The 13,544-nt window shown below is 42.0% G+C and overlaps 1 protein-coding gene across 3 annotated transcripts in view; it reads left to right on the top strand.

The window, feature by feature from the left end:
* HIBCH (3-hydroxyisobutyryl-CoA hydrolase) overlaps positions 1 to 13,544 on the top strand; it is a 74,088-nt gene that overhangs the window by 9,186 nt on the left and 51,358 nt on the right. For 2 of the 3 annotated variants that reach the window (XM_055121858.1, XM_055121857.1), the window contains exons 3-4: positions 5,367 to 5,510; positions 7,498 to 7,582. In XM_055121858.1, the coding sequence (XP_054977833.1) occupies positions 5,367 to 5,510; positions 7,498 to 7,582 (229 nt within the window). The remainder of the gene's footprint in view (positions 1 to 5,366; positions 5,511 to 7,497; positions 7,583 to 13,544) is intronic. The other variant, XM_055121859.1, reaches the window with a different exon arrangement.

The raw sequence follows: 13,544 nt of genomic DNA, 5'->3' as shown, positions 1-13,544 counted from the left end.
GCACTTTGTAAGCAGGGGACCTGGTTTGATCCTGCTGTATTATAGCCCCTCTCTCATGTCCTCACCCAGAGCACCTCCAGCATTGTCACTTGTAGCCCTGGAGGCTCCCAGGACTTGGCTGCCGCCAGTAATGCAGAGGTGGCCCTGGTGGTCCCTGGCACTGCAGAACTGTTGCAGCACTGCTCAATTGAACCCATTCGTCTAGCTTGGTTGTCCAAGTCACCAGTATTGCCAGCTGTGGCCCAGGTGCTCTCCTTCCCCCAGGGCCTATGAGGCGCCTTCTGCCCCCGAGTCTTCATACACAAAGTTTGGTCTTTACATTTTAATGGTTTTGCTAGATGTGTAAGTCATGCACCCGTGGTACAGACAGAGCAGTCCCACCACCTGAGACTCCTTGTACTTCTCTTTCTGTAGTCAGCCATTCTCTCACCACCACCCTTTATGCTTCCTGGAATTTTGTCCTTTCACAGAATGACACATTGAAGAGGGTTATATAATAGCCTTTTGGATCAAGATTTTTTCACTTGGGTAAAACGCATCTGCATTGTTGGGTGAACCAACCCTGACTAGGATTCCCATGTGTGTATATACAACAGTTAATGCATTTTCTTGTCGAAGAGCACCTTGGTTGCTTTCAGGTTTTAGAGATTGGGGGACGAGGGGGAAAGCTGTTCCACGTCGACCTACATTTGTGTGAATGTAAGTTTTTCATTCACTTGGGTAAATACCGAGGGGCAAGATTGTTGGGTTGCATGGTAAATCTAAATATAACTTTATGAGTCTCCCAAATTATCTACCAGTATAACTGTCATTTCTCGTTCCCACTACAGTGTCCCTTTCACTCTGCATCTTTGAAGACATGTTACTGTTTGTTTTAAGGTGTTGGTAGTTTTTGGGTTTTTTTTTTTATTTTTAACTGAATGTCCAATGAAATTGACCATCATAAAGCTGTTCATGATTGGGATTCAGTCATACAGTGATCCAACAGCCATCCACTGTACATTACCAGCCACCAATGTCCCCTTTTCCCTCCCACCACCTCCCCCCCACTTTCCCCTCCATGGAAGGCACTTCTTTCCCTCACTTGTTTTGTGCATTATGGTTTGCAATACAGGTACTAAGAGGTCATCGTGTTTGTTCAGGGCATTCAGAACAAATAGCCTTTATCAAGACTATAAGGATGGAGTAGCTTTTTTAACTGGATGGCAGCTTTGGGGTGTGGGTGTGACTGCTGAGGCTTCCAGAAGTACAAGGGAGGTGGGGGGAGGTGGCCCATCCCAACCCTGAGAAAGCCTGGAGATTTTAGTCGCATAACCTGAATATCTGAATTTTCAACAGGTTATTATCTCGGTAAGGTCTGTCCTGAGAGAGTGGAATCCGGCAGGGGTCATGGGGGTGACTTTGGATTGTGGGAGCAAGCAGCTGCCAGGGGCTCTGCTTTGGGCGGGCACCAGGCTGGCGCATCTCTCCCGTCCCCCCCACACTCCTACTTACCCTGGTGTATTCAGCCTTGTGCATATTCGAGATTAACTGCGGCTTTTGATCTTTTTCGAGATTTATTTATGGGTCTGAAAAAAGGCTGATAAATGAGCTTGTGTAGCTGAGCTGGAGGTGGTATGTGGGCATGGCTCCCACATACCTGACTCTTGGCTGTTTAATTTCTCGCAACTTGGCCCTGAGTTGTTGGGGTCTGGCCAGAGGCGCAGCAGCAATTTTGGGGTATCAGGAAGCCTGAAGGCACCATCAGGCTGCAGATGCACTCTCCCCGTGGTTACAGATGGACCTGCTGGCGGCAGGTCAACCCCTGTCTTAAGATTTTAGTTCTTTTAAGGTTTTTTTTTTTTAAGTGATGGCTCCATGACTTGTTTCCTCTGGCTTACTTTTCACATATTTATTTTTTAATTTAAAAGGCACATTGCTTCATAATACAAATTTCAGGCTTGTGCCATTAAAAGATCAACACTTCTGAATACTCCCACTAAATTCATTACTAAGACTTCCCATACTTATTACAGATTCAGACCCTTTTGTTAATGACTTCACAGATTTCCTTAATATAAAGTGAGGTCAAGGAAAGATTTAGGCTGCATTTCATGTAGTTTTAGCCTGAGCATCTGGGAGACTGTCAGGGACAATGTATCTTAACTGACTTGGGAAAGGAAGGAGTGATGCGAGCATGTAGTGCTGGGGAGATACAGCATATGCAGGTACAGTGGGTCAAGCTTCTTGCTGAGCCCCATGCCTCATTAGCATATTAAAGTTCTACTGTGGTGCAATTTTTAGTACTAAAACCAAAAGGATAGTCAGTGAAGGGCCAGTGCTGGATTAGTCCACTGCCTTGTGTTGATTCTCCTTCTGGTGCATCCTCCCCCTTGACTTCTCTGAGTTACGTTGCTCCAGGATGTCGAGCGCAGCCTTTTCTTTTGAGCATGAAATGGGTTTCATGGCTGTGAGGATGCTGAGTCCTAAATATAGCTCCTGTTCTGTCTGATATAGAGGGCTGTTCTCCGGCCTTTTCCCCGCGGGTAGTCACTGATTTGATTTTAGTGACTAACGGTATTTTAAAGAGATTATTTTGGGAAGATGTTATATATTTTTTGGAGCACACCTGGTGGTGCTTAAGCAGTACACCTGGCTGTGTGCTCAGGGATCACTCCTGAGCACTCAGGGGACCATCTGCTGTGCCAGTAGTTGAACCCAGGAGGTGACCTCCAACCCTGGTTTTTAATTTGATGTACATAAAGCCATTCATTTTTTTCCCTCTGACTGTGTATATATTAAAAACACAGGTTATACTTAAATATTACACTTAATTTCTGTTTCTTGCATAAGACTATGTTTCTAGAGTATTTTTTTTTCAATGTAAGGACACTTAAACAACTCTTGTAAGTTACTTTCCATTTACAGATGGCTTGAACACCAGTTCTATTTAGGGTCCCTCCGCATCACTGGGAGTGATTCTTGAGCACTGAACTAGGAGTCAACTGTGAACACAGCTGGGGTAATCCAAATTTGCCTTGCCCCCTCCCTCCCACCAAATAGTATCTGAAAGCATCGTTTGAGTGGGTAGTGAATACATATGGCACAACATTAGAGGAACCATTCAGTAAAAAACTTTTCCATCCTGGGCCAGAGTGATACAGTACAGCAGGTAGGGCACTTGGCTTGCACTGGCCAGTTTAGGTTTGATCTCCAGCTTCCTATATGGTCTCCTGAGCACGAGCCAGGGGTGATCCCTGAGTTCAGAGCCAGGCATAAGCCAAGTGTGATCTTAAAAAAAGGTTTGTCGTTCCTGTCCATGAGATACCCAGGTTTCTTTCCTAGAAGAATAATTTCACATTATCCTGTGAATGCAGCTAGAGATAGTTTGTAAATGCAAGTTTAGGTTTGTGTGTAAGTGAGTAAGTGAAACGCTATTTGCCCTTGAGATTGTTCTAACAGTATATGGAGAAATAATCTATTCTCTTGTCTTAGGGGGGTGGATGGAGGTGGTGCACACCCAACTGTGTTCAGGGCTTACTCCTGGCTCTGCACTCAAGAATCATGCCTGATGGGCTGGGGGGGGGGGGGCGCATATGGGAGGCTGGGGATTGAATCCAGGTCAGCTGCATGCAAGGCCAGAGCCCTCGACCCGCTGGGCTTGCTCCAGCCCCAGCTTGCCTCATTCTTGTGAAAGGCTTCGTAGGATGCATATTTGTCTGAGTATAATATGCAGAACTAATTTTCTACTGATAATACTTTCCACTTTCAGTCATTTTCCATTAAAGAGGCAACTGTAGTATCTGTCCTTATGTGTATTTCATCTTAACCATATGTAAAAATAACCGTGCTGTAGTTTCCTAGGACAGGAATTACTCTTTAGTGTGAATGCTTTTAAACAAGTGTTGGAGTTTTTTTTCCTAGACTCTGTAATAGCGTGTTTCAACAGTATGTCTGTTTCCTTACTTTAAAGACATCACAGGATAGCAGTCTTTGTGATAGCCATCAATTGGCCAAAGATATTTTATTAGTTTTTAGAATTAGTTTTTAGTACTTAGTATAAGATACCATCTATTGTGTTGTTTAACATATAACCATTTTAAGTGACTATAAATCAGTTTTTATTTGATAATAATTTGTAATAGAAAATAAACTCCATCATGGAAATGTTTTTATAAAGGAGAACTTAAGCATTGTGGAGTTAAAGTATGAACTTTCAGATGTCATTATATTTTAGCTAATGGGTGTCCTGCTTAGTTTTCGCTGGCATGCGCCAGATAAATTTTTCTAAGTTAGGCTGACTTTGAATTTCATGTTGTACATTGTCCTCACGGCATGTGAGGATTCAAGAGAGAATTATTTTCCTCCCTTTTTGGGGGTAGCCTGAGTGCTTGGGGAGTCACTGGCTGTAGTACTCAAGAAACCGGAGGATTTGAATTATCTCTCTGGCTCCCCCCCACCAAAAAAAATAAAAGAAATATGTGGTTCTATTAGCCAAAAATACAAATTTCTGGGAAATTTCTATGTAGTTTGTACCTTCTAAGTGTATAAATCAGGACTCATGATCTGTGAAACATGAGATTGCTATGGTATGTGTCCCTCCACAATTATATTGCAAGCATGTTGTCTTTTTTTTTACAACACCCTGACATGTGAGTCTCACATTTTTATAATCTAGATTGGAATGACTTTCTCTGCCTTCTTTCCCACCCCATATTTCTGCAGCTAGATGTCATTCCACTCTTTTAACATCTTAACACTTCCCAATCCATTGCTTTGCCTTTAGCATGTACCATTGTCTTTATGATTCTCATCTCCCTTTTTTAAAAGAATACATCAAGGCCAAGCTTAAATACGGCCTTTTCCTCCAAATTATTGGTGGCTACGACAGTCAGAATGATTTTCCCTCTCTATCGTTTCTCTTCAAAATATATCCTAGATCTTGGTATACTGTAATAAACCAAGAGATGTAAGAGTATTTTACAGGGGGCCGGAGTGAGAGTACAGTGAGAGTCAGTTGCAACTGACCCGGGTTTGATTCCTGACACCCCATTTGGTCCCTGGATCCTGCTAGGAATGATTCCTGAGTGCAGAGCCAGAAGTAAGCTCTGAACACTGCTGGTATGGCCAAAAACCAAAAAAGAAGAAAAAAGAGAGTTTAATAGTTCAAGCAAGTAATTCTTGGTCTGGGTTCTATTCTAAATCAGTTCGTGCAAATAAAAATGAAAAGATTTAAGAATTATGTGTCATTTACTTTGAAATTTTCTATCTGTAACAATATAACTTGTCCATAGTCCTAACACCATATGAGATCTTTGTTTGATGTAACCTGTTATAAAAATCCTGCGAATTTTACCCTAAAATTACTTTTTTTTTCTTTTTTAAAGCAGAGAATGACCAAGCACACAGATGCAGCAGCAGAAGTGCTACTGGAAAAAAGAGGTTGTGCTGGAGTGATCACATTGAACAGACCAAAATTCCTGAATGCTCTGAATCTTAGCATGATCCGGCAGATTTATCCACAGCTAAAGGTTTGTACTAGCTTTAGAGCAATTATAATTATTTCGAGGGCTACATGGCCCCATTTCATGGTCTTGATGGGGATTAGGGAGAGTGGGGGGATATCTGACCAGGGCCTCAATCTGCAGGTCATGAGCCATAGCACTCAAAATATTTAATAGGACACTTCTCTCACTTACCCATGGAATCATGGGATTCTCCAGGATCAGTGTCCATATTTCCATGAATTTGGAACCTCCATTAATTTTTTTCCTTCTCTAGGCTGTTCTTCTGTAATCCTCTTAGCCAGAGGAATTTCTCTATTCCTTTAATCTAATAACTGGAATCAACATAGTTACAAAGTTGTTCATGATTGGGTTTTCCCCATACAATTTTCCAACATCCATCCCTCCAGTGTACATTTCCCACCAGTTTCACTTCTCCCATCCCCTATCCCCCTGAGAGAGAGAAGAAAAACCCACCTCTCTTTCTCTCCCTCTCTCTCTTTCCCTCCCTCTCTCTCTCCCCTCTCTCTCCTCTCTCTCTCCTCCCTCTCCCCCCTCTTTTTCCTCTCTCTCTCTCTCTTCTCTCTCTCCTCCCTCTCCCCCCCTCTCTCTCCTCTCTCTCTCCACCCTCCCCCCCCATTCCTTTGGGTATTAAGACTTTCAGTAAAGGTACTGAAAGGTCATCATGCGTATCCCTTTACCAACGTTCAGTATTCAATTCTTATCCAAAGTGATGATTTCCAACTATCATTGTCATAGTGGTCCCTTCTCTACTCTGACTATCCTCTCTCCTGCCCTCTGCCCTGCCCCCGACTTGTGGCAAGCTTCCAACCATGGACCAGTCCTCCTGACTCTCAATTCTACTGTCCTTGGGGAATAGACTCATACTCTGCTTTTTTAAACCCCACAGATGAGAGCAGTCATCCTATGACTGTCCCTCTCCTTTTGACTCATTTCACTCAGCATGACATTCTCCATGCCCACCCATTTATAAGCAGAAATTTCATCACATCACTAGATAACACTTCTACTTTCACAGAGCTCTAAGTTCCTGATTGTGTTCCCCCTCTTTATTTAACCTAACAAATGGCTCTAATTCTGCCTCTGGGGTATGCATGCGCCTGCATGATCTAATCTGCTTTCACACAGTAGTTTTTGGGTTTGAAACTATTTTGGTTTGTATTTCTAATATTTTGTGGGAAGTGGGTGGAAAGTAGGGGATGGTGTGTAGGCAAAATGGTGCATAGAACATCACAGGGCCCCTTCTTAGCAATTCTTGGCTACTGACTTGCACTGCAGTGAGGGATAGGTTGGTGCAGTTCCACAAGGGCCTTACGGTGATGTGCGTGAGATTCCCTAGGTGAGCCTGTCAGTAATTGGGGGTTCCAGACTCACCCATTGGAGCTCAGGAGGCACCTCCTAGGTGGTACTCTGTGATGCATGGGGGAACTACGCGGTGCCAGGAATTGAACCTGGGGATGGCTGCATGCAAGGCACCTTCACCTCAACCCCTGGATCAATATTTTCCTTAATGAAAGCCTTAGTCTTTTTCTGAGTGAACTGCATGCTACTGTGGAAAGGCATGACTTAAAGCCAGACTCACTTGTGTTTGATACTTAGCTTTGGTTTATTAGCACTTCCTCATACTATGAAATTTTAGCTTTCCTCATACTATGTTATTTTATGTTCCACAAGTGAGTTATTCAGTCCATTTTTAAAAAAGAACTGTGATCTCAGATTCATCACGGCTATTATTCCAGATGCCATTATGAAATCTGAATTGGAGAATTCTCATCTAGCAATACTTTAGAATAACCTCAATTTATGTCAGAAAGGGAAATAGAGTTATGGTCCATTCTTCTGGTTGTGGGTATTCTAAAGCATATACCTTATGTATATCCACATACATTTGCATATATATTCTAACATAATACGTTTATATGTGCATATGTTTATGTCTTCGATGAGTTTGCTTTTGTGATATGTTCATGGCATCTTCTTTCACATTGGATAGAAATGGGAACAAGATCCTGAAACGTTCCTGATCATTATAAAGGGAACCGGAGAAAAAGCTTTCTGTGCTGGAGGTGATATTAGAGGTAAAAATAAAATTTCACTTTTTATCAAAGAGCTTTTTTTTTTAAATCATACTAGAATAAATAAAATATTAGCAAATATTATAATTCTTTGATTTGCTTTACTGTTTAGAAGTTTTTTGTTATGAAGTTATGCATTTTTATGTTGTTAAATTAGAAAAAAAGGGAAAAATTAGAGATCTTTTACAGTTAATATTAAAAAGAGAAAATAACATTTTATTTAAGAAAAAGAATAAGCTACATGTGTGCTTCTGAAATTGAGATATCTTGTTCCTGTCCCTGAGCCACCATAAGCAGAATGTTTAGTTAGGCCATGAGAGTATACTTTCCTGTGAGAACAGATGATACCAAATAGTTTGCTTGTCATATGACTTGAAAGTCTGGCCGTGGTGTGTGCCTTGCTGTTCTTCAAGTGTGACATGTCCTCATGTGTTTCCAGATTGCTTACCATGTTGTCCTATGCTTTGTAATTCCAGTGTGAACATGGACTTAATTAGAGAGTTTATCTAACATTGTCAATATAATGTTCCATATGTTTGAAAAAGCATGCTGAAGGCTGGAGAGGGAGTTCAGTGGACGGGCGCTGGCCTTGGACGCTGCCATTTTAGGTTCAGTCTTTGGAACTACATATGGTCTCCTGATCCCAGTAGGATCCCTGAGTGCAGAGCCAGGACTAAGCCCTAAGAACCATGAGGTGTGACCCAAACCAACAAAATCAAAAGGAAACAAAAAGTAAAATATTCCAAAATGAATAAAAAGGTTGATTGTCCTTTTTTTCTAATTTCAAAGGGCAAATTGGACACATTTAATATTAACGACAAAAGCTGAGTATCAAAGTCATGTATTCTCAGTATTTTATATATATATATATATATATATATATATATATATATATATATATATATATTCAAACCTGTTTTGGTCTTTTGTTTTTATATCTGAAAGTTTGTCCATTTGTTCCTTCCTTCCTTCCTTCCATTGCCCCATACCCCTACCAAAGTTGGTATGGTTCATGGATGCTGTTTGCCTTATATTCTTAGAGGTTTTAAGTTTTAAATAATTGACATTTTTTTGCATTGTGTTATACAATAAATAGTGTCTGCAGTTGATTTTTCAGAATCATAAGATTTTATAAATTGCATTTGGATTAGGAGGAAACAAGCTTGATTTAGGGTGTCACTTAAGTCCTTAGGGTCGGAGAGATGATGGGGAGCATGCTCAGCTGCGGGTGAAGCCAGTGGAACACATGGTTTGCATGTGGGGGCATGAGTTGAATACTTGGAAACACCTGGTCCCCCTGATACCACTGGGAGCAATCCCTAAGCACAGAGCCCTTGATCTCTTCCAGGTATGGCCCCAGACAAGCAAACAGAATACCTGGTAGGGACCCAGAATGTTACTCAGTAGTATAGCTCACGCCTTGCATGCATGAGGCCCTAGGTTTGGTCTCTAGTGCCACCCCCTCAACAATTAAATAGCTCTTAGGATGTGGCTCAGTGATAAGAGCACCTGCTTTGCATTCATGAGACCACAGATTTTGTCCCTTGCACCACCCTACGTTGTACCCATTTGATCCCATGCACAGTTAGTACAGCCTTTGGTAACTGCAGCCAAGTGTGTGTGAGTAATGCAAACCAGCATGAGACACTGAATATCATAGTGCCCATAAAGGGAAGGGCAGGAGAAAATAAAATTCATATTAAACTTAAAGTGGATTTAAAAGTTTTATTAGCTTGATTCACTTGTTGATGGAATTATTTTTAAACTGTTTTGCCCACAGTATGAATAGTTATAAAGCATTATTTTTTAATCTGTAATGAAATTTCTCCTTGGAGTTGGTCTAGTCTTGTCAACATACAGATGGTAAAAGCTAAGTATTGATTTTATCTTCTTTGACTGTGAGCTATTTTCTACATGTAGTCTTAATATTATATTCATGTTTATAACTCAGTAGCACATTGTAGAATTATTCTAGTATACATGTATAGAACATTGTAGTTAAACTATGGGAAATTCATAGATTCTTTAAAAATTACAGGCCGGGGGCCAGAGCGATAGTATAGTGGGCAGGGCATTTGCCTTGCACCATGTGGCTGACCCAGGTTCAATACCAGGCATTCCTTAGCCAAGCCAGCCAGGAGTGATCCCTGAGCATAAAGCTAGGAGTAAACCTTGACTACTGTCGGATGTGGCCCCCAAATCAAAACAATAATAAGAATATAAAGTACAGTCCATTCAATAAGTGAAAGATATCAAGGGTGTGCACATACACACTATATATATATATGTATATTTACATATATATGTCACTGTCACTGTCATCCTGTTGCTCATCAATTTGTTCGAGTGGGCACGAGTAACATATCTCATTGAGAGACTTATTGTTACTCTTTTTGGCATATCCAATACACACGGGTAGCTTGCCAGGCTCTGCCGCGCAGGCTTGATACTCTCGGTAGCTGCCGGGCTTTCCAAGAGGGGCGAAGGAATCGAACTCGGTTCAGCCACGTGAAAGGCAAACGCCCAACCGCTGTGCTATCGCTCCAGCCCATATATATCTCTCTCTATATATAACATATATAGATATATATTTAATGATATGGTGGCTTAAAGTTCTGGAATGCTTGCTTTATGTGCAGGAGCTGCAGGTTTGAATCCCGGCACTGCATTCTACCCTTAGTGGGGAGCAACCCAGATGCTGGTAGTTGTAGCCCTAACTCTTATCCCCCCTGCCCCCCCAAAAAAAATTATGATTCTGAGGTCCCAGGAGATGGCTCAAGGGGCTGGAGCACATGCTTGGCATGCAGGAGACCCAGCTTCCATTCTCTGCACTGCATGGTCCCCACCACCCTTTAGGGGCCAACCTCGAGTCCTTGAGGTGTGCCCCCCCCCAGCAAAAACAAAACAGTACATGAACATTAATTAATTTACATGGAACTGGATTAGAATAAGATCAGAAAGAAAAGAAACAACAACGAAGATTCTTGAGGTAGAGAACGTCACTGCACCAGACAATATTCTTCACTGCTTTGCTTTCAGACTAGGTCAGCATTGGTGAGGCCTCAGTGAAGGACAGTAGATGAGAGTTGGAGGGGCCTGTGCTGGAGGGCTTCAGAATGATAGACTGGGTTACGGGTTTTTTCTCAGAAAGACTAGAAAGGTGCTAGGCTATGACTCAGGTAAAGTGCATGCCTGACATGCATGAGACTGGGGTGGAAGTCCTACAACCATGATACAGACAGGAGCAGAGAAGAAGACTGTGGGTTTTTTTTTCATAGTGTTTACCTGGCACTTTTTATTCACTATTTTTCTTTTCTTTTTTTTTTTTTTACATTTTTTATTGAATCACCATGAGAACAGTTACAAAGCTTTTAGGCTTAAGTCTCAGTCATACAGTGATCAAACACCCATTTCTTCACCAGTGCATGTGTTCCACCACCAAGAACCCCAGTATACCTCCCATCCCACCCACCCCGCACCTGTGTAGCTGATGATTTTCACTTTACTTTCTCTTTACTTTGATTACATTCAATATTTCAACAGAAAACTCACTATTATTATTTGGAATTTTCCCCCCAAAATCAGACCTGCCAAAAAGGCAGCATTTGATAATTTGTTTTCCATTGCTGAGAATGAAGAGCATATGAGGTTTTGGATTTCTGGTATTTTAGTAAGTAAGTCCAGAGAAATTTCTGCCAGAACTTGCATCATTGTAAGCTCGTACCTCTGTTTAGTGGGCCTTATAAGATGGTGGTCACCATGCTGCCACTGGGGAAAGGAAAGGCCAAGAGAGAAGAACCTTTCCCCTCCCGGGGTGGCATGGGGCCATAGCTTAGTTCACAATCTGGAGGCATTTCTGCAAGAAGCTGCTGGTGCTGAAAGTAGTTAGTTGGCCTCTGGGATCAAGGGTGTTCAGCAATGGAGGGGCCGCACATATGCAGCCACTCTGGTCACATCTGGGTGGAAAGCCGAAGACTGTGTTTTGAAGGAAGATAAATCACAGTTCTTGAATGAATCTAGTATCTTTGGTCATTTTTACAAGTAACTCTTACAAAAGGAGAAACACACAACAAATACATGTAATTTAGCCTGTTTTCTCATAGGACTTAAAGCCAGAAAAGGCGTATGAAATAGCACTGGGTGAAAAAGATGTGTTAATTGTCTTAATGTCTGAGGAGCTGTTGATATCAGGGAACTTTAGTTCCCAGGGAATGGTAACAAATAAAGTAATTGACTAGTATCCATTATTTGGATGTTTGCTTTGCAACTGTCTGCCTACTAAACCAAGCAGTCACCCTCTCTTTAAGAAGCTACATTTCTATGACTATTAAAAGATACTGCAACCTTATTTTTCTTCTCTGGTCTCACCTTTTACCATTGTTATATATATATATTTTATATATTATATATATTTTATATATAAAATATTTATATATTTTATATCTATATCTATCTATATATATATGTATATTTTAGTTAACTCTTGATTTTGGGACTGGAGGCATGGCCCAGAGGTAGAGTTCATTTGTGGAGGCCAGCAGGGAAGGAAGGAAGGAAGGGAGGGAGGAAGGGAAGGGAAGGGAAGAAAAGTGGAAGGGAGGAAAGGGAAGGGAACTTGTTTTCCATTGTTTCTGCATGTGATTCTTTGCTCTGACTGAGACAGGGAACCCCCCCACCCCACCCCCCGCATTTTCTAGGAAATGCCTCACTGTCGTTTAAACTGGGCTCAGGCCTCCCTCTCTGGGAACTGTTTTCTAATTGCATCGCTCCCACAGGCACAGCGCCTGTCCTCTCTGGTGTCTGGCCCAGGGGAGGGAGAGGTAGTAGCTTCTTTCTCTCATTCAGCTGAGTCTTTTCTGTTGCTGTCTTACTGTGTGCAGCACCTCACCTTGTATGTGCTTGGTACCTCGTGGTATAAGAAGAATGTAGCTGAACTACTGAACTCAGTAGAACAAGCTTTAGTCTTGTGTGCACAGCTCACAAGCATCGATTTGTGAGTCTGTGTCTAGAATGTGCTGTTAGAATCTTGTGTTAAGGTACACTGTATCACTACTGAATGTTTAACTCAGAAGCAGTCAGAAGAAAGGCAATTTTGTGGCAATGTCTAATTTTAAATTAAGTTTTATTCCTCTCTTCTGCCCCTTTTTTCTTTGTTGCCGCTGATGTTCTGATAACTGGGGGTTGCCATGGGCTCACATCTGTGTGGCCTTGGTGCTTGCCAGGGGTTGTGTTTCAGACCATGCTGCATGTGTAGGCAGCTGTTCTGCTTCCTGAGGTCTGCACTCCTTAATTGGTCTTGCAATCATGCTTGCCGGGAGCCCACAGCTATGGTTGACTTGCCTGGTGGTCACTGCAGCAGTCACTACATACCCACCAGATGTGGCACTTCCAGGGTGCTAGTACATCTTTTGTTGAGTCGGGGTGCCCCCTTCCCCTCCCAGGAGTCATACCCCTCAGTGATGCTTGCACATACCTGGCTGACACACCTGTGAGATTGTTTGCAGACAGAAAGAGCTGTCAGGTTCACACAGTAGACTGACTTGATTGTGTTTATTGTGCATAAAGCACTGGGGATTTGAACTCGACTGTATTCGTGCCAGCGGGCACTGTAAGCCACTGCACTGCTTTTTGGGCTCTCTACTGTTTAATTTACGCAGAGATATTTATAAGAAATTATTAGGAAGTATAGCGTTATAGTTTTGCTTTATGCTATGGATCTGAGGGTAACTAAAATGTTTGTGCCAAAGGGAATGTTATTTTATTCTTTATTGATTGAGGGTCTGTGATGTACAGTCCTGTTAATGATGATTTCCCCTTAATTCCAACCCCTTACCAGTTGCACATAATTCCAACCCCTTACCAGTGTGCACATTTCCTGTTCCCAAGGGCTCCAGTGTCCCTTTCAAGCCCCCCTACCCCCAAACCCAGTCGTGCAGGTCAGTTCTCCCATTGTGCCAAAGCCAAC

Source organism: Sorex araneus, chromosome X (assembly GCF_027595985.1).
Source record: "Sorex araneus isolate mSorAra2 chromosome X, mSorAra2.pri, whole genome shotgun sequence".
NCBI lineage: Eukaryota > Metazoa > Chordata > Mammalia > Eulipotyphla > Soricidae > Sorex > Sorex araneus.
Note: the sequence above shows the minus strand (reverse complement) of the source record. Positions and strands in the feature narration are given on the sequence as shown.